The following is a 22,145-nucleotide window of genomic DNA, read 5'->3' as shown; positions in this document are numbered from 1 at the left end:
AAAAATTTATCTGCTGAATGATTAAATGGATAAAGCGAAGGATAATAAAACTGAATATATAGATGGACAAGTTATCGGTTTTACTATAGAACTGGAACCATTCTTCTGAAATTAGGTAGGACAATCTGGAAGATTTTCCCTTTGAAATGCAGCATTAGAGCTAGCTAATGTAGTTGTAAATCCAGTTCTCAAAGACATAACTGCACGGGCATGTTGATCTGACAGAAAACATGGTGAATGTTTCTCCTGTTGTTGTCTTTTCTAACAATTGAAGAGCAAAAAGACTTTTCACTAAGAAAAAAGTAAAAAATTAGCTTAAAATGGTATCAAATGTGGAAAGTGATATATCATGAGCAGTGCGTTGGCCTGTCAGTAAATGATGCACTTGATTTTTATTGGCAATTTTCTATTATTTTTGGGAATCAAACATAATAAATAGGATGAAGGACTTCGGTCGATGGCCATTAAAGAACAATTATTATTATTATTCAAACATAATTTATGCATAATAATTAAATATTGGTCTCAGTTACCAAAGCCTATTTTGCTTCACTTTGTATGTGAAAGTCTTATCCAACTCTAGTATAATAAGGCCTATTGAGAAGGTTTTTGATAATGTTTAACTTTGTTTTACTGCACAACAGAAGTTGCCATTTTCTGTTTTTATTAGAAAGTATTGGAAGCTTCAGTTCAACTGACAATAAAATTTGGTGATTGCCAGTTACTATTTTTCGATTCATTCCAAATTATCCTCAGTTAGGCCTTATTACTGCACCGACTGTAAAGGTCACGGGCTGCTAAATCATCAAAATGTACTATTTTACCCTTACGATATGTGAAATTAAATCGCAACAACCCTGCAATTTTGATCGAAAGTAAAGCCAGGCTGCTAAAGCTCCCATTGTACCACATTATACTTATAGCCTCGCTTATAGCAGCCGTAGGGACTATAAACATTACTTTCGATCATATCTTCAGGGTTGATAGGATTCATGTCCATATATGGTTCGCAAAAACATTTTTGATTTCAAATATTTGTTTCTCTTTGCCTTCCCCAAAACTTAAGAAACTCTCCTACTGGCAGAAAGAGAGGGGTTTTCATTTTCATGGTTGCTTTGCATAAGTGGTGCTGGAGACCTCGAGCACTTAAGGATTCTGCTACACTGACTGGTAATAATTCAGAAATGATAACTGAAAATTGTTTAAGTACTGTGCCAATGCATGAGTTTCAAGGTATTGTAGTTTGAAGCTTGCTGTATATAAATGAAAAATTTATAATAGAGGTAGAGCAAGAACAAGTATTCTCAATGAAAAATTATCGAGTACCTAACTGTTCTTATCTCATTATCACATTTCACTTAGCCACGATTTAAACTCTTTGAACAGGCAGGGCATTTAACGCACAGTGGGAAATAGCACGATATGTATTTCTGATACAGATATAGTTCATTTGGCTGCGAAGGTCACTGACCGAGTCGAGTATTTCGACCTACTTAACTCGTCTCCTCGGTAACTTAGTAGGATTAGTAGGTGCTGCATAGTTCACGTGTCTAACCAAGGGAATATCGTTTCAAATTCATTATCCAATCGCGCTTTCTTCCATGTCGATTCAGTGCACTTAATCTATTTGTCGTTTGCTCTGCCAGTTCATAGAACCGCTCGAAGTATTTCGTAACATACCGAAAGATAAAAATATTTAGATTCCCAACCAGATATTGGTGTGCGGTAGGAGTGGTGTGTGATTTTCGATCAAAGAAAATGTGACTCAGTGCTTCACTCTTTTCCATTGTTTTCCTCGCCGCGAATTCACTGATTAAAGGTAGGAACATTGAACAATTTAGCCGTATAATATTTTTTCACACTATCATCTAATTACTGCACATAATATGAAATCCTCGGACTTTGTTGTGACACTAATAACCTGATGAACCCAAATAAAACGCAATGTTCTTGGTGAAGAACCTTGAAATGATAGAGTGAACTGTGTTTTCGACGTTCACGCTTGTTCGCACTATACAGTTTGTCTGCGAATGTTGAGTAATATGTTTGCGTTTTGGGTGCGGATATTTTGAAATTATTTGTTTTGTGTTGAATCGAACATGCGTGTTGTGACACTTGAAGTGTGCCGAGTTGTTCTCAGCGATTGTCTCGTCTCGTGATTATCAATGGGAGCGCTTAAAACTATGCGTCATTTTTTGTTGAATCTTCTCGCGATTTTTTCTCATTCCTGATGTGAGTAATGAAGTGAAAATTGCGAACAAGCAGAAGTCGGATTGAGAAATTACTAAGGTTCTTGGTTCATTTCATTTCGAATTACAATTCAGCTACCTACTTTTTTGAAATTATTATTATATTAACCCGTTAATGTATGATTTAAAATGGACGGTAGGAGATGTACCAATATAAAATTAAAATGCCCTATCATATTTTTTCGTGATTCTCGTCTGATTTCTGGCATTCGAGCTTCTTTTGCGATAAGTTTCGTAGCAATTTCATGAATATTGCACCTAGTGGTGCAAGTTAAATCTAACTATCTATTCCAAACTCAATTATCTACAGAAAATATTAAATCTTCAAACTTCTAGGGATTGAATGTGCATAGGGTGTTTCACACTCGGTTTCACATTTGGGTATTTTGGTTTCCACAAACCTATTTTCAGTATTCTCTATACTGGTACACGACCTGAGAATCTCCAAATAATGCGTTATTCGTTGATCCATATTGAATGACTTAAATTTCTCAGAAGAAAGTTTTTGGGAATGTGCTGCATCTTATTTCATCCGAAATCAAAAATAGTTTGAAAAAAAAACTCCCAGTTCAGAAGCGTGCTTCAAATAATAGAACTTATTATTTTCAAATTTTTCATCTTTGATATTTCAATTTTTGAGAACACGGATAAAAGCATAATCAAAGATTTTATGAAAAACAAAATGGAACCAAAAATTCGAACATAAACATTAAAAATTGAAGTGGACTCATCATAAAATGGGCAAAAGCGAGGGCAAAAGGAATGAAAATGTATTTAAACACATTTAACGAACTTAAAAAAAGTAACAAGTAACGAAGATTCACCGGTGGTTATAACTTGTATACGGGGTGTATTTAAAGGTGAGACTTTTTTTCAACAGAGGGTAGAACTGGTCAAAATAAAGCGTTTCACCAAAAAGTACTCCTACAAAACTTACAAAATTACAACGTTGAAAGAAAAATTAAAAATATTTACTGAAATACACCCAGGTGCAAAAGATTCGAACCAGAACTTCATTATTCTCTATAAATAAAATGAATGAATGATGACGCCTTGAAGAGTAAGGCACACAAATAATAATCGAAATTAATTCAGATGCATAACATCCGCCGATGATTAAATCAACAAATGTTACGATCTAAATCGAACTAACAAACTACCATCATTCGAAGTATTACCAGAAATTCCATTTCGTCGACAAAGAGTAGATGCTGACCATGGTATAGGTCTCATTTGACCTTGTCAGAGCATCACAACTCCTTCATCAACTCCATGTGACCGAAACCATGGTATCTACTTTTTGTTGACGAAATGGAATTTATGGTAATAATTTGAGTGATGGTATAGTTTGGGGGTCGAAGTGGCCGAGTTGGTAAATCGGGTGGACTCGGAGCCAGCTCCCACGGAGATGCGGGTTCGAATCCCGCCGCGCCCATGGATGTTTGTGAATGTTTGGTATGAATGTGAAATATGCAATAAGTCAAATAATGTCTACCTGACCACATAGCCAAGTAGCTGAGGTCATTAAAGAGAAATAAAAAAAAAAAAAAAAAGGTGGTATAGTTGTTCGATTGAGATCGTTACATTTGTTGATTAATTATCGGCAGCAAGGGCTACAGCTCTAGTTCAGGATGGTCGGAGGCAACGTTATGTTGCTGGCGTTCTGAAAGTAAACCGTTCCCTGTTCAAAGAGCTTTTCAACGTTTCAATGGAACAAGCAGCTACACAAGAAGACCAGAATCAGGCCGAAGGAGAGCTACATAACAACAGGACAATCGATTTTTAGTATCTGCAATTTTGCGAGATAGACATTTAACTTCCGTAATAGCAGTCTTCGTAGCAAATCGTCTTCACGAAGTGAGAAATGTTAACGTTAGTAGGTGGACCATTCGACGAAGACTAGCGGAAGCTAATTTGAGTCCAAGAAGGCCAGCATATGGTCCACAGTTAATGGCACAACTGCAGCAGTCTTGTTTACAGATAAATCTAGATTCTGTCTGAGATTGAGATCACCTAATGGTTGAGAAAGAGTATGGAGGAGACAGGATGAACAGTTTTCCCAGCCCAGAGCAATATAGTTGAACGAATATGCCACCGCAGTGGATAGGTTATGGTTTGGGCCGGTATAAGTTCTGAAGCATGCACAGTGTTAGTGGTGGTTGAGGGAGGTAGTATGACTGGGGCATAGTACTATTCTTAATGATCATGTGATCACTTTTGTGCCTTTTTTGGGGCCCAACTTCGTGCCATTTTTGGAGCCCAACTTCTTGTTAATGGACGATAACGTGCGCTCACACCGAGCTAGGAGAGTTACAGCCTATTTAAATGTAGTCGGCCAGCTCGTAGTCCTGACCTCAATCCCATCGAACATTCTTGGGATCGGCTAGGAAGACATGAGCAGGCCTAGGTCCCTCAACCAAACAACTTGGTAGAGGTTGCTTATGCGCTTCAAGAAATATGGGAACAAATTGATCAGGAAGACATTAGGAATATAATTGAATGGATGCCTAGACGTATGAAAGCAGTCATAAAGGCCCGAGGTGGCAATACCCGTTACTAATTTTGCCGGATAACATCTGCTCATCATGATTTTCTCCTCAATTTTATGGGTGAATTAAATAGTGCAATTTATTCTCCTCATTTTTCAAACACTCTATTTTGACCGAAACAACTTATCCCGTAATAACTGACTTAACTATATGGTTTGGTGTAGGATATTGGCCCGAACGATTTTTACATGGGAATGAAAATGAAATCATAAGATTGCCGAAATTTCCCCATTAATAAATAATTTTTACGATTTTATGGCATGGCTCATTTCGATACCAACTGGCAGAAAAATACTTAGGACCAAGTGTAAAAAAAGAATATTAGTTCGAAATCTCCCCAATACAATTCGTCTAAATCATTCACAATGGTCATCACAATCTTCTTGTTCGAACCCTCCAGCAATCGTCCTAAAAATGGGGTGAAATGGGGTAACAATAAAAGCATTTCGTCAACATAAGCACTTTCAATAAACTGTTTCAATTTTCTACACTGTGTTCACCACAAATCGTACGATACAACAATTTCTTCGAGTAACCTGATGCTGATGATTAGGTAGAGTGGGATGAACTGAACCATTGTCCAACTACATGCCTATTTATGTATTGTTCAGTTTTCAGTCACCTTTCACAGTCCCATACTCGAAATTTTGTTGAAATTATTTATAGGGGTTCTAGCTCAGCCATCTTGAATATTTTGGTGAAACGACTTATTTTGAATACTTCTACCTTCTGTCAAAAAAGCCTCACCTTTGAAAACAATCTGGATATCTGAATAAGTTGAAGCCAGTCTCCTATGATTCACCACTCACCCAAAAGTTCTTGTCCGACGTTAGTAATAATTTGAAGAAATCAGGGAAAAAAAATTTTCCGTGGAGTTATAGTCTAAACTTTCCAGCCTTTCGTGATAAATTCATGTTCCACTCACGATCCATTCTACACTTAGCACTGATGATATAATAATAATACCGAAATAGTTGTGCATTTAGACGATTCAGATTATCCTCGGAATACTCATACTGAATCTTGCTCCAATATAATGGAGCATAATCAACTTTATTTTCGAATTTTTTTCGCTAGACATTGAAATGTATCTTTTTTCTTTCCAGTTCACAAAAGATGCGAATTATGGAGGACGTTGGAGAAGGTTGTATGGTTCAGCCTTCGTCGCCAGGACATGCTGAGCTGCATCCAGAAAGTGAAACGACCGAAGAGAACGGCATATCAACAGAAGACAACCAAGTCGAGAAAATTATCGAGAAAAGCGAGCAGCCCGAGAATGCATCATCCGTCGATGAAGAAACAGAAAGTAAAGACTTGAATGCAACCGAAGACAACAACACAGATACCGATTTGGCAGATTCCGCTGACAACAAACGTAAACACGATGAAGAGATATCAGCAGCGAAAAGATTCAAGCTCGACATAAACGAAAGTTTTCATCACAGAAACAAAATGTTTGGCGACTACATGGACATGATAGAATGTGATGAATCTAATACTGACCATTTACAAATGCAAGCTGAGATACTTCATAACCAAATAAAAACGTTGAACGATCTCGCACGCGAGAAGGAAATGGAATGGAACAGCATCATACATCTGAAAAAATTTAAAGAAGAATTACTTTTAAGGATAGAGCGAAAAAAACAATTATCTTATATGAACGTCGACAAAAACGACGTCGATGAAAGCCAAGATGAGAGTCAAGTTAAAGCTAGTCCAAGTCGAGTCACTCTCAGTATTCCCAAAGCTTCACAGACTGATAAAATCAATAAGTTCCTAGCCAGGACCCGTAGTTCTGAAACCAATGGGTCTTTGGATCTTAGGCAACACATTAAAAGTAGGCCCACCTTGGACGTTCAGTCCATAATTGCAGATTATAGACAGAGGCATCCGGAAAATGTACCAAGGAGAGGAAAAAGAATCAGGAATAACTTCAATGGAAAAAACAGAGCCTCAAATGTTCTGAATTTCTCATCAATGTCACTTGGTTCTGGTTCTCAAGTGAAACACAACAATCTGCAAGATATAAGCAACGAATTGAACCTCATTTTGAATTCAATGGACCAGGTGAGTGGAAAAAAACTCTTTTTAATAATTTTGTATCTTTAAATGCCACATATCTCTCCTCATTTTCTATTCTGAGAGAATCTGAACACCCAAGAGAAGTTGTTATATTTTATATTTCAATCCTTTGAATTATTGTATCTGCCACATCGGCTTCATCAAGCCGAGACATGATTGAACTACAAAAATATTCCGGAATTTCACCAGGTTGAGTTATTTAACCATTCAACTTTACATGTTTCGCTATCACAATAGCTTTTTCATATGTGTGAAGGTTAGGTTATACAATATACTTTCTCTGAGACGCACTGTAATTATTCTAATGAAAAGTAATGATAGTTCTGCAATATATAACCGCGCTGTGAACTGAGCACTGAGCACTTGATATTTTTGTTTCGATTCATAAATCTTCCAGATTGTACCAGATACAAATTTTGAATAGTTCCGGCTAACCGTGGATTCTGATGAAAAAACAAATTAGTGGCGCTACTTTACGCGACGACGTCTTTTAAAAAAAATGAGTTCTGGGGCTATTTTTCGTGGAAGAAGAAAGAGTTCCAGAGTTTGATGGATATTTCCTATGTTGGCAAAACTTGATCGCCGAAGAGTTCTGATGAGCGCTAGATGAGTTCTACAAAATATGTCAAGAGAGTTCAACCGAAAACCAAAATTCATTTCTGAGTATCACTCGGTGGGTTTCACATAATATGTAAAGAAAGTTTAATCGAAAAAACGAAACATTTCAATTTATCAGATATAAAGAAACATATATTCTAAAAGCAAATATTTCATATAGTAGGAAAAATTGATCGCAGAAGAGTTCTGATGAGAATTTTTAGTAGCGCTAGTGAGTTCTACAAAATATGTGTTTAATCGAAAAAACGAACTCAATTTATTAGCTAAGCTAATTAATTAGCTTAATAATAATTATAAGCTAACTTATAATAAGGTCAAAAATTCGAGAAACCTATATTCAATATAGTGGCAAAAATTGATCGTAGAAAAGTTCTTATTTCTGATGAGAATTCTAAGAATCGCTAGATGAGTTCTACAAAATAGGTGAAGAAAGTTTCATTGAATAAATGAAACATTTTGCGTATAATTTTGTGCTACTAGCTAAACGTCACGTTGAGTCACACAACAATCTTCAAGCCTTGTTTTCAGTATGAAAGTCTCATGATATAATTTATAGAATTCGCCGAACATTATTCAGAACTCTTAGGTCTTTATGGACGAGTCCAAAAGTTTATGGCAGAGCGAGCAAAGCGAGCGAGGCCAATAACTTGGGCAAGTCCATAAAGCCTAATTAAGTACGAGTTGCATACAAAGCTTTATGTTCGACTACAATGCAGAAATTTTATTTTCTGAAATGAATTACTACTGAAAAACATTAAGTGTGCTTTCGATTTTCTTAGCTTAGTAACCTTGGTAAACACAGTTGTTTACTTCCCTAATTTTGTGACAAACGTCATAATAATCCAAAAAAAGGACAGTGTTGGAGAAGAAAGCGTAGAAAATTTAGCCGTAAGCGCCAAAGAATGTCTCTTACCCACTCAATCTAAAAGTGCTCATGAAAATATGTATGCGGCCTATAACAAGTGGTGTAAAACGAAGAATGTAAAATCGACAGAAGACAGTATTCTGGCTTACTTCAATAGTGAATTGAAAGCTTACAAAAGTTCTTCGCTATGGGCTACATAGATGAATCGGAAAGTACTAAGATAAAATAAGTGTTGCCACCAGAATATTGGGCCAGGAAATAGTTGATTCTAGCATCAAGTGTATTGCAGATCGAAAACTGTGCTTGTACTTCTACGAGCTCGACTTCCTCAGGCATGCATTTTTATAATAACAAAGAATGTGTGTTTAATATTCACTACCAAACTAATGCTTAGAATAGTAATTCATAATTTTGTTTTTAGGTCGAAGTTCAATTCTTCTTCCTTGAATAAAGTGTTGTTTGCATCTAGTATATTTACTTGACAGAATGATAGTGACAGTTGAGTCCAATAAAGTGGTGTCCAATAAAGTAGTCAATTATGGACTCTAAACGAATTAATAAATAAAGTGTTTATGATGCAGTCGAACATAAGAAGATATTGAATTTCAGACATTAAACTATCTTCTCATTGGAAATATTGGTTTTCAAATTTCTGACCTTATTACCTATTGCTGATAAATTGAAAAGTTTTGTTCTTTCAATAAAAATCACTCAACATGTTTTTTCTAGAACTCGCCGAACTCCCATCAGAACTGAAATAACTCTCGAAATTATTTTTTTCAAGTGTCAAAAACCTATGTTCCAATTTTTTTTCATTTTTCATTTTTCCAAAAACGGATCAAGAACTCTAGAATTCTTTCTTCTAGCACCAAAACTCACATTTTCGAAAAAGACGCGCCACTTATTATTTTTTTCATTGGAATCCACGATTTCCGGAACTATTCAAAATTCATATCAGGAACTCCAGAACTGTTCCAAATTTACCCAGAACTCCAAAAAAATTAGAGCAATCTGTAAGAATATTTACTACCCTCGTTCCTATGTCTCGGCACCAGGGTCGGATTTGTCAAAATTTTCAGTCTTTGTAACATAACGTGAGCAATGGAGAGATTATCTAATATATAAAATTCTCGTGTCACAGTTTTCGTTGCCATACTCCTCCGAAACGGCTTGACCGATTTTGATGAAATTTTTTGTGCTTATCCGGTATCTATGAGAATCGGCCAACATCTATTTTTCATCCCCCTAAATGTTAGGGGTAGTCCACCCCTAAATTTTTTTTTTATTTTTTAGACAAAATTTTTAATTTCTATTTTTTTATGATACATACATAATACAACATACAAAAGGAAATTATTTATATGGCAAAACAACGTTTGCCGGGTCAGCTGGTTTTATATATTTTCCTTGGAAATCGGATTATTTGAAGGCCGCTTGAAGATGGCCAAAAGTTGGTAAAACAAATTTCGAAACTAAGCTCATTATTTAGTACTCAATTTGTTCCGTAAAAAAGCTTTCAAGCACCGTTGTGGTTTTCGCGTAATTCGTATTTATATGATTCAGTGCTGAGTTCACACTAAGCACGAAAATTTTTAAGTTTCGGAAAACTTTTAATGCCAATATTCAGTACCCAATTTGTTCTGTTGAAATGATCTCAATTAGATATTTAATTATTCGTATTCATAACTTCAGTGCCCAGCTCACACTCAGCAAAAATTTCAATGCCAATATTTGGTACTAAATTTGTTCCAATTTATTCTGTTGAAATAACTTAAATATCATTTTCGGTTTTTCAGCAATTCCATATTGTTTTGTATGAAGCGTGTTTAATACTCAGTGATTGTGCCCAAATTTTCAGAACAGTTCTGATGATCCGTTAACGTCTTGTAGGCCACCCACCCCGGGACACCCTGTATATTAATTCGTTTCTGTACGAGATATCTCAAGAATGTTTTCGCAGTATTTTTGGAAAATTTGAATTTATTCTACATACATGGGGAATGCCAATTCAGCTGATATCTATCACGTCCTAGAGTCTAGATGAAATTTATTGATGATGACAACACTATTAATGTACATATTAGCGCTATTTGAAACTAATTCATAATGCTACAACTTAATTAAATAGGTTGATTTCATGAAATGTCAAAATTATTCACAAGAACATCGTAGAGCTGTAATAAAATTAGGCGGTGCCTAATGAATTCCATTAATTAAGTCGACTTCTTCAGCATTTCCAGTCCCACATTTATTAGTTAAATAAAAGTTGGAGTTATTTGAAATTATCTTCTTTATAACTTTACCAATTTTTTATGCTACGGCAACGCTAACGGACCCAGTCAATAGTGTGAATTGCTCTTGACCTTGCCATTTAGTAGTTATGTACGTAGTAGCTCATAATTTAATTTTTTTGCAGAGCGACATACCCAGATCAGCAATGGAAACTGGTCACAGGATTCAAGATTCGACGTCTTTCAAGAGCATGCTTCTTCAACTCGCTAAATTGTCACAGACCGAAGAGAATGAAATTCTCCAGAACTCCATAAAACCTCCACCACCTTATCCTGAAGTGACGGTTCATCCTGTTGCTTCAACAACGCCCCTTCAGAATTCTCTTCTACACGGGATACTAACTAAGGTAAACTCAATTTTCTATTTGCCGCATTGCGAAAAGTAGGAATTCTTAGGAAGGAAATAATATTATGCCACCATTGTTTGGATACAAGATTAAAACCTTTGAGGAAAATGGGTTTTCTCAAAACATTGTTATTTAGCTGTATTATTCTCATGGTTTCCTGAATGCTTTAACGCAATTCATTTATTGTCTGTTTCAATTCCCCGAAGCACGAAAATATAGTGTAGATTTAAGTCTGTACTTCGGGGAGGCCAACTGAGATATGCTTCACTGCTCGTGAATGTTGTACGTATTTAGGAGAATGTGATTTGGTATTCATCCTTCAAGGCATGTTCTAAGGGCTGACTTACCCGTCAGCTTTAGTCGAGATCCTTCGTGCATGTTGTTCGAGTCTTGTTTGGAGGATGCTTTTAGTTGTCCAGCTGTTGGCATTAAAGCTATTGCAAGGTGTTTATAAATAACCCCTTGCGACGGTGTATTGATTTTATCCTTGGCAATCCTAATCCTTGTACATCGTCACTTGTCCCAATTTTTGTGTGGGCTTGGAGATCGTTTCTATATTGTCAGTTTCAGAGTAGTTTTTCAATTTTTCTTATGGCTTCAGATACTAAGTTCATATGAGCCTTTGTGTCGGAAACCTCTCAAGCTTTAACAAAAACCCCTTTCGGCAATTACTTCAGAATACTCAGATTGCTGTGTATCATTCGTTTATGACGATTGAGGGGACTACACAACTGGAAAGTTCGGCAAAGAAAATCTGAGCCATCGGATGACGATCGTTTCGCTCGGAAAATTTTCTTGTAATTTGGAAATACCTATGAATTTAACACAACTTCTTTATTAACTGTGTGGTAAGTAAACGAAATTAATTCAGATGCATAACATTCGCCGATAAATTAAACCAACAGTTGTTACAATATGAATCGAACTAACAAACTACCATCACTCAAAGTATCACCAGAAATTCCATTTCGTCGACAAAGAGTACTTGCTCTACCTCTACTCTACGTAATCGATTTAGATCGTAATATTTATTGGTTTAATTATAGGCGGATGATATGCATCTGAATTAATTTCGTTTATTATTCAGCTGCCTTACTTTTGAAGGCGTGATCCATTCATTATTTTTATGTGTGATTAGTTTTATTTTAATGTAACATTTTCTTCGCTTAATTAAAACGTCGAACTGACTATTTATTTACGCTCATACTAACACTAATTTACAAACTAACTATGTCACTAGTCACTACTATTTATTTCCACTCGTCCGTCGCTTGCACAGTAAACTGTACTGTCCAGTCCTGCGCCTTCGCCGGGTGTATATAGGCGCTGGAAACTTTCTCGCGGCGTCCCGTTCTTTCTAGAAGGAACAGGGCCGGATGTTTTCGCACGATTAAAAGGTGGATTTTCACGCATCCTGGGTGAAAAATTCCAGATTGGAAAATAATTTTAAGATAGAGAAAAATTTGCGAAACAATCATGAAAACATTTATAGCAAAAAACACAAGAAGCGAGTTGCCATTACGTACTTAAATGTGGGAAATATTATAAATTATTTCGGAATTAAAACAAGCATCAAGATATTTCAATATCATACTTACTTTCGATAAAAAAAATTAATGGAATTAAAAAACATAATGAACGTTGCAGATTCCTTACTGTTCGAAATGAAAAACAAAATAGAATTTGGAAAAAAAGTCTTGAATTAATTCACTTTTCGAATGAAAAAGGTATGTTGCTGGCAAAAAAAATTGACGGCGCCACGACGCATTCGCGTCTTCTGCGCAGATCTCAAGTCAATATTCACTTGTACAAAATGCCGTTACAGAATAAAAAAATAATAATTTATTTTCGAGAAATTGAAGGTTACCTAGATAAGCTGATCACTCTGTACATATCCTTTCTCTATTGAAAAAATTTAATTAATTTATATTGAACTTTTCTTATAACTTTATCCGATTTTCCGCAGTTTTCTGAGCCGAAAGTTCAAACCTGTAGTTTCTTCAAAAACAGTTCTCATTCTCATTTATTCATGCAATTGATATTAATATGATTATTACTTCTAGAACATTAATGTGATTAAAAGCACAAAAAAATACCCTCCTCAAACTCCAGTTGATGCGTTATTGAATATTCTTATAACTCTATATGAGATATTTTCATTCGAATTGATACACGGATTACAAAGGTTGACGTTGGCGTGCCTAACAAATAAAATTTCCTTTCCAAATTTATTATAAAAAATACTTTTTCAATATGCACGATTTCAATTCTGATCTCATTGATTTTTTTTTCAGACACCCTCAAGAGCAAATTATAAAAAGGCATTCAGTCCGACTCTGGCGAGACTGTTGACTGCTCCGGATCAGTCTGGGAACGATCTGAAATCATCCCTCTCGAGTCATTCAGGCAGTATATCCATAACCGAAATGCTTTCATCGAGCAAGGTAATTTTACCCCAATTGAAATCCCAACCATATAATTCTTATGATATATGTATTTCGAGACTGTGGGAAATTTTGTTCTTTCAGGGCTCTGGAATAATAAGAGTTGCTTTTGGGTAGAATATTAACAGTTGGTTTCACAAATTGACAAATTTTGGGAACCCCACAGCTTTCCCGTTCCCTAAAATGAAATCACACGAATCTTTTTGAGTTGAGTGTTCCTATATTGAAAATATGGAAATCGTAGATCAAGAAATGATTTGTGTGAATTGTAGGTTAATAACAAATTGGAATTCCAGATCTTCGAGATCGAGTTTAAACTCACTCTCGTTTGTTATGAACAAAATTTTGTTCAAAACAAACCAGTCAATCGCTCAATGTAAATAAGATATAAATTACTCATTTTGAACCTGAATGACCTTCGTTTCCACCAGGTATTTGAAGAATTTCAACTGAAAATCCTAACCGGGTACTTCCTCCAATAGTTTTTGAAATTTTTACGTCAACATTTCCTTAAAGGAACATATTTTATCCACGACCGTTGTATAAAGTGATGATAATTGATTTGGGCCACTAAATAGATAGTGAAACAAGAAATCTTCAACTTAAAATTATTTTTATATACAATAATCTCACAAATATAAATTACGGTGAAAAGAAACAAGTCTTTTCAAAGGCACAATTTATAAATGCGTATTCTGTATTCTGTGAAAATATATTTCAAGAATTTCCTTTGCTTTTTGAAATAGCTATGTGTCGATAACTCTTGATATTACACATCTTCCTTCAAGCAAAGCAATGGTATTCTCACTTCGAACTGTTGTTCCGGAGATTATACAATTAAAATGGCTCTCCTTTGCCATTAAATGTCTAATATCACTGATATCATAATTTTTCCTGTTCATTATTTGAGAAACATGTGCAATGAAGCATGGGGCTCCCAACTGGTGAAAGATATGTGTAGATTTGGATTTACATTCATGTTTCTGTTCATATCATTCAGATTGTCAGATGTTCATTCATATGGACACAAATGTTTGCAGTGGACAAACTGATACCCATTGAACTAAAGAAAGAAATGGAAGGGACCCGCAGTTCAGCAAATCGGTCGAAAGTGTGTCCAAAAGTGTGGGAGAGAGAAAGACTATTGGTGGGTATCCCTTCTCTCTCTTTTAGATGTTTTGTTTACATCAATCAGCTGACGGTTTTGTTGATTATTCAGTTTAAATTAGTTTTTGGGATGATTTCGGTTGTGTTCAATTGGAAAGAGATCTAAAAGTGTTCACAATGCTAAAACTCACGATTAATATTCGCTTGAAACTTGAAAAAACTCAAATAAATCGGGGAATCTCCGAATCCCACTCGAAAACCTTTAAGTATCTGGATTTTCGGTTTCTGAGAAATATGGATCTAGTGAAGGGTCAGATTACCTTTACCTGGCCACCCGAGGGAATTAAAAGGGTTGAAACTGTCTCTTTCGATATTAACTGGACAGTTAAAAAAAAATCAAAGTAAGTAATCTTCAGAATTGAAGTTGTTTGTAAATGTGTGGTATAAAGTTTTAGAGAAAGTATTTTATAGGTTTTTGTGTTTCTCAAATCATTGTTGTCCCCATCAATATTAGTACTGTTTGCAGTCACGCAAAATTGGTAAATTTCAGACTCTTGTTACAACGATGGTTGTAACAAGTTGCTAAAGGATGCTCCAATGAGCCGAACAAAAATGAGCCAAAGAGTTTCCACAGGTAGGTCTATTTTAAATATTTTCATTATGAGATCCCTTTTTGCGACTTCTAAAGCATTATATGTTACTTTATTTTAGGTTTCCTTTTAAACGCCCAGATATTTTGGAACTTTGGATTACTGCTGTAGGAAGGGAAAATTGGTATCCCTCAAAGTATAGTAGAATATGTGAAGATTACCTTCATAATCCAAGTTATACAAAAAAAATATTGAAACTTGATGCTGTACCAAGTGTATTCAATAATATCCCAAGACATTCAAGGATCATGGAATACTTACAGTTCCATCACTCTTCATATACAACTCACTGTGTTATGTGCATCAGAACTGGAAGAACTTTCCGACCAATTCTATAAATCATGCATATGAAACAAGAAATAAAGACTCCTTGCAGATTCCAGTGCACCATCTGAAGCGCATACACCAGGGCATGGACTTCTGCGGCCCCAAACTATATAATAAATTTCCTTCTGAGTTTCATGACAAGTCCTAGATGAACTTTAGGAGAGAAGTGAAAAGGTTGCTTTTAAATGAAACTATATATTCTATAGAAGTTCTTATCGAGAAAGAATATGTGATGAGATTTGTTTTTTATTTTTATTGTGTTTGTATGCATGTTGTTACCACTGTGATATTTTATATTTGTTTATTACTGTCGGCACCATTTGTAATATTAATTGCAAACGAAGATCCCTTTAACCTAATCTAATCCGATGAGAAGCAGAGCACATGTAAGTTTTCGAGTGAATTTAAATTATTTGAAATCAATAATTTTCTTTTTCATTGTAGACTATTACTGAAGATATATGTAAACTATTTTATATATTGTATATAATAAAAATATAGAAAGAATTGACACTTGTTTTTTTTGGACAACGCTCCTTAATTAACTTAAAATTCAGTATAGTAGAAGGAAAATATGTATATTCAACATGTAGATTAAAACCTTGATGAATTTCACATGATTACATTCTTTCATAATATACTAATCTAGTTAAAATGAACAAATTTCTGTTCTTTTCATACAAAAAAAGACTTATTAAATTCCGTCTACACTGCTCTGAAAAATATGATCAACGTCGCAAAATTAACTCAGAAAACGTCTTGAATTGATGAAAAATATGATTCCAATCATCACAGTTCGAGAAACGGGTCCAAAATTTCAGATATCCCCATCTCATTGTTGCAGGTGGTTGGCAAAAAAATTATAAAATTCCTTCTACAATACTATGAAAAATATAATTCACATCGCATAGAGGTTATCTATGATCGCATAATCAACTCAGAAAACGTCCTGATTTGATAAAAAATACGATTCAAATCAGAAAAACGAAACGTCAAAAATTTAAATTCAAACTTTAATAGGTTATCTCCCCTTGCGCAAGAACAGAGAGAGAAAGATATACATCCAATTGTCTATTTCAGTCGGCCTCACTTTTGCTGACCCGAGAGTCCCTTCCATTTCTTTCTTTAGTTCAATGCTGATACCCCTATCAAGTGGTACTTTCCATAAAAGTATTCATCTTCTCCCTGTTGAACAATATTTCGATATGGGTTATCTTCCCTCATTCCTCTATCCTCCAAACACATTCCATTTGCAATATACGAACTGCCTAAATCGAACAAATCAGAGAGAACCGAGACTTGATACCTTCCCACTTGAGTTATTTTGGCTTGTCAACTATGACGTTCCGCCAACATTAGCCTAACGTGCGTTCAAAAAAATTCGTCGTCAAGTAGGCTATGAAATTCTGAACGTTGATATTCAGTGTCCGAACGTAGGTCTTTTCTTGAATTACTTCATCTTCCCAAAATGTAAACAATGATGACATTAACCTATACATCGTAATTTTGTATGGAAAGTGGAAAGGCACTTTCAAAGAAAAATTAATTTCGCTCAAATTGCGAAAATTCTTCCATTGAGTCAGATCTCAAGAATCCAAACAATCTGAGGCACAATTGAGGGGTTCAGAGCTGAAGTGAACCAAGTCCATTCAGCCTAGTTTTGAGATGAACGGCTTAGAAGTTGTTTATCACCAATTAATTCAAAAATGACTTCTTTAGATTTTAAAAGGTTAGAATGTAAGCATATGCTTGCATAAGAATAATAATGAATAAAGAAGTCACTTTTGAAATAATTGGAGATAAACAACTTCTAAGCCATTAATCTCAAAACTAGGCTGAATGGACTTGGATCACACAGTTCTGAGCCCCTCAATTCTTGGTAAGAATTTCAACCGAGGTTCGAGGATCTTCTGTCTCTGTCATCATATTTTTATTATTGCTGAATAACACTGAGGTCTGCTTCTTTGGTCCACCACTCTTTTTTTTTGCTTGAACATACCTGTTCGATTAACGCATCGGAAAACAGTACTTTCGAAAGATTGATTCTTTCAGCAACATTGGGAATGTCGCTGGAATATTAAAGAATATTTCCACTCTACCACTCTCCTCCTATTTTTCCTCAATTTTGAAGTAGGATTCAATAATCAATGCTTTTTGCACGTCCGTAAAAATCAACCTTATAATTTCCTGATAATTTTAATTCAACATTAATCCAAAATGCTTACTTCTAACTTGACAGTTCACCTGGACAGTACAGCAAAAGCTAAGAATTACGTTAAGACACGAAATATCGACGTTCGAAATTCCATAGCCTACTTGACGACGAATTTTTTTGAACGCACGGTATATAGAAATGAATACAGATATTTATTAAAAAAAGATGTGATGAAAACATCACATTGATTATTTCCAAAAGGAAATAATCTTCTCACGATCGTGGATAAAGTGTAGTAATTTTTCACATATCATTCACTTATTGGATGAATTAAACGAGACGAAGTCGATATAGACGAATAATAGTCATAATGATAGTTGAATAATTCACTATTATTCATGTGGTTTTTCATATTTAGTTGCTCATCAATCATGATTTACATATCTATAATTAACGTGGCTTCTTCTGCAGGTCCTTTTTATCTTTGTTATAATAATAATATGTAAAAGCATACACGGAATCACTTTTTATGGTCAAAAAAAGTCATGTTCAATGAAACATTTTTTCTCCCATACTTTTGCTCACTCAAAATTATGAATTGTGTATTGGGATTAAGAGGGGTCTACATCGTTTCAGTGGTGAGTTTAAAAAACGAAAAGGTATATCTTACGTCAGAAACGACCAATTTATATAAGGTTTTCATTATAATTCAATTCAATCAGTTCGTCATCTCGGAAAGTCAAAATAGTAATTTAATCAACTAGGTTATTAATGAAGGCGATTAATGATTAAGATATTTAAATTTTTTAATGTTCAAGATCATTAATCGCTCGATTAATAAACGAGTTGATTACAAAATTTTTCCGTCGACCACATTTTGAATTGAATGTCAATTCTTGATTGCAAAAATTTTCGATCGATAACTAGTAAAATTTGACACATTACCTATATAAATTTTCTATGTTCATATCGGAAAGTTGATATTTATGCGGCCGATCGAACAATTCGAGAAGTCCATAGAGGGCATATTCGAGTTGTGACAATATTGAGTAAATCACATTGACATAGATATCGTTCCCTATAATATCTGTTAAAGAATGTGTGGAGCTGGTGGAAGCTGGAATTGTAGTACATTGATATATTGATTACTCTCTAACCATCATAATTTTTCTGCAACCTCCACAATTTATCTCTTCTCAATTCACCCGCTAGGTACCACGAATATCAATGCGACATACAAATAAAATAATTATTTGGGAAGCTGCTGAATGCTTCTATGTTCGATTACCCATGACAATAATGCATTAATAGAAAATTAACCAATAAAAGGGTTTATTAACAGATAATTTCGTGTACGTTAAACAGCGCTATTGAAGAAGTCGGCGGAAAATTTTTCTATTCGTCAAACGAAAGAAAATTGGAAAATTTGTTCATTGATGTTATTCACTTTCCGATCTGGAATGATTCTTTCAACGAATTTCTACATAAACTTTTTTTTTCGAAAAGGCTTGCCATTGGCTACAATTCGGAACCTGCTGAAATTGAAAAAAGACGTTCGTAAGTGTTGCCATCTTTTCGACGAAAGTGGAAACTATTGTAATATTCGCAACGTCTACTGATCTTTCAAGTGTTCTGGCAACACCCCACATTATAATAGTCTTGCTCCCCTTCCGGCTAATACGGATGGCGATAAAGTCCCGTGGTATAAACTCCTCTTAACTATTTGGTTTATGTAACATAAATGTTCAACACTATTCCTTTGTAGGAGGACGATAAAAATGAAGATAGTAATGATAGACTGGTGATCGACGAGGGAAAGCGAGATGAGAGGAGAGAATCAGATAACAATTCGGACACAGGAGACGATGTGCCACAATGCCAAGGCTGCAACCAAAAAACAGCCCAATTTGTTTGTGCTGGTTGCGGAAATCAATGGTACTGTAGTAGGGATTGCCAGGTTAGTATTCAATCTTTTTTTTTGTCTATATACAGAATATCGTTCGGCCCCTTTCAATATTGTGATTGAGAGTTAGTTAGTTTGATAGAAATTGTATAGCAGGGTAGGGCAAGCAATGAAGTATTAATAGTTCAATAAGGGCACGCCGGTTTGTCTTTTGGAGAAAGGTATCAAAATATCGCTATAGAAACTCATGTTATCCAAAGACCAATAGTACAGATGAAACACTTATTTTCGTTCCTCAAAATAATAGAAAGTGGGATTTTCGGTCACAGGAAAAAATAAAACCAGTAAATCGAAAGGCAACAAGAAAATAACGCAATAGAAACCTATGTTGACAAAGACCAACAGTACCTACAGATGAAACACTCATTTTGAGTCCTCAAAATATTAGAAAATGGGATTTTCGGCTACAGCAACAAATGAAACCAGTTTTAATATCAAGGCAACAACAAGATATCGTTGTTGAAATTCATGTTGTGAAATACCAATATAGTACAGATGGAACACCTATTTTCGTTCTCTGAGATAATAGAAAGTGAGATTTGAATGGTTGATTCTTGGCACTGCGGGCACAAAACATCAACAAATTATATATTTATACACCTAAAACTTCCTTATGAATCATTCTGTCTGATGAAAACAGCATGGAAATCCGTTTAGTATTTTTTGAGTTGATTAATGAGACAGATAGACGCGTCGGAGGACTATATTATATTATTATGTACCTACTGATTATTATATGTGCTGACTAGCTTACCCGACCAACTTCCCTCCATCTTGAAGATACGAAATGTTTCATCAACTCACTTGAACTCAGCTTTGTTAATTGTTTCGAAGCAGGAGATTAATGAGGTTAAATTAATTTACAAATATAGAATAATTAATTCAATTAAATTGGAGTAGATACATTGATATTGACGTGATAAATTTTCATCAAGGCGTTTGCTCCATTTAAATAGTCATTGTTGCACATTTTTTTGGTTTTAATGCTTTGCAGATCGCTCATTGAAGTACCTTGCGAGGAACGTCATTCTAAGTTTTGTGGTCAGGTGGGAGCTTGAACAAAGCAAATGATTTGTTGATAATAATAGGAGTCGAGAAATGTTGAATTGAACATAAAACTTTTTTCTTCATGCCATTTCTTTTTAGATTAATGGGTAGAGAAAAACCTGAAGATCATCATTTAACATTCAAACATCTTTTTTATAATTATAAAACGTAGGATAATGAGCGAACAGTTTGAAACAGATAGAAGAAATTTCATAATAATCCTCTGAAAAATATTAACCGTAGACCCGTGTTTCGGGCTTTCGGTCCTCATCAGTACGGTGTTATTCATCTGTTCACTTTTTCACCTTACTGATGAGGGCCGAATGCCCGAAACTCGTGTCTACGGTTAATATTTTTCAGAGGATTATTATGAAATTTCTTCTATCTGTTTCAAACAGTTCGCTCATTATCCTACGTTTTATAATTATAAAAAAGTATTTCTCAGAGGGTTAGGTCCGTCAAATCTCTTCTATCTTTCTTTATTTCAGTTTCAAGGATGAAAATTTGATTATTTTTTCAGGTTTCTGCATGGGATGAGCATTCTGAAGTATGCTGTGGTTGAGATCGGTCTCTTCCTCCAAGAAATTTCATCAGCCAATGGAACCGCTACTTATGAACCAAAGAATCAATGTTATACTGCTTTCCTTTCGAGGGTTTTCAATGGACCGAGAGAAAATATTCTATTCTAGTAAACTTTTGTTTTGATATCCTGCAATTGTAGTTCATTGAGGGTTTAATTGTGTTAGTAATTTATTAGTTTTTTCATGCAGAATGGAAACGAAAGAAGCAGATTAATTGCAGAACAATTTTTTTTATATTTTAGAACATAGATCGAACTCCAAAAATAATTTATTCAACAATGTTTTCGAGAAATTCTTATAACCAAGTGCGAAGGTCTCACAAATTCATCGTTTTGTTTGATCAGTGTGGATTAAATTAACTTCAGTTGTGAATTGAGCATTATGATTGGCCACGATATATAGAACATGTGTTAGAAACACATTCCTGAACAGAGGAATTACGATCAAATTTTCTTCCTGCTGGTCAGAACCAATATTGATGTATTTGTGAATACGATATTGCAGTATTTATAAATGAATCAATGAATTTATACAATGATGAAATAGATCCAAAGAAATTTTAAACATGTGAAATGTGTTTCATTTCCAATTTTTTAACTGTCCTAATAAAAAAATATATTATGCGCGAAAGAAGCCAAAAGAGATATGCTTCGAACATAGCCTACTAGACACAGGCCGGAAGTTTGCACCAAAATGCAACATTGCCCAAGTGACATTCGGGTGTACAGTGTATCCCATTTTGGGTGAGACAGGCATGCTTCTCGATTGTTATTTTATTTAGGATAGAGCTTTGCGGCTTTCACGTTTCTGTCCTACTTTTTTGTGGCCTAATCAGATTTTGCATAACCGTTTCCGTTTATGAGATAC

The 22,145-nt window shown here is 34.9% G+C and overlaps 1 protein-coding gene and 1 long non-coding RNA gene across 9 annotated transcripts in view; both read left to right on the top strand.

The window, feature by feature from the left end:
* Positions 1-21,846, top strand: part of LOC123312543 (protein PFC0760c-like) — a 31,743-nt gene extending 9,897 nt beyond the window's left edge. For 5 of the 8 annotated variants that reach the window (XM_044897026.1, XM_044897057.1, XM_044897035.1 and 2 more), the window contains exons 3-7: positions 5,905-6,868; positions 10,783-11,004; positions 13,299-13,448; positions 19,453-19,644; positions 21,218-21,846. In XM_044897026.1, the coding sequence (XP_044752961.1) occupies positions 5,905-6,868; positions 10,783-11,004; positions 13,299-13,448; positions 19,453-19,644; positions 21,218-21,259 (1,570 nt within the window). In that variant the 3' untranslated portion in view covers positions 21,260-21,846. Of the gene's footprint in view, positions 1-1,374; positions 1,820-2,031; positions 2,233-5,904; positions 6,869-10,782; positions 11,005-13,298; positions 13,449-19,452; positions 19,645-21,217 lie in introns of those variants that run through there. The other 3 variants (XM_044897068.1, XM_044897077.1, XM_044897061.1) reach the window with 3 other exon arrangements.
* On the top strand, positions 15,029-16,039 carry LOC123312579. The gene is made up of 2 exons (XR_006537654.1): positions 15,029-15,189; positions 15,267-16,039. It is a non-coding gene; the product is annotated as an uncharacterized LOC123312579 (long non-coding RNA).
* Positions 21,847-22,145: the final 299 nt, after the last annotated feature.

Source organism: Coccinella septempunctata, chromosome 1 (assembly GCF_907165205.1).
Source record: "Coccinella septempunctata chromosome 1, icCocSept1.1, whole genome shotgun sequence".
Classification (NCBI taxonomy): Eukaryota; Metazoa; Arthropoda; class Insecta; order Coleoptera; family Coccinellidae; genus Coccinella; species Coccinella septempunctata.
Note: the sequence above shows the minus strand (reverse complement) of the source record. Positions and strands in the feature narration are given on the sequence as shown.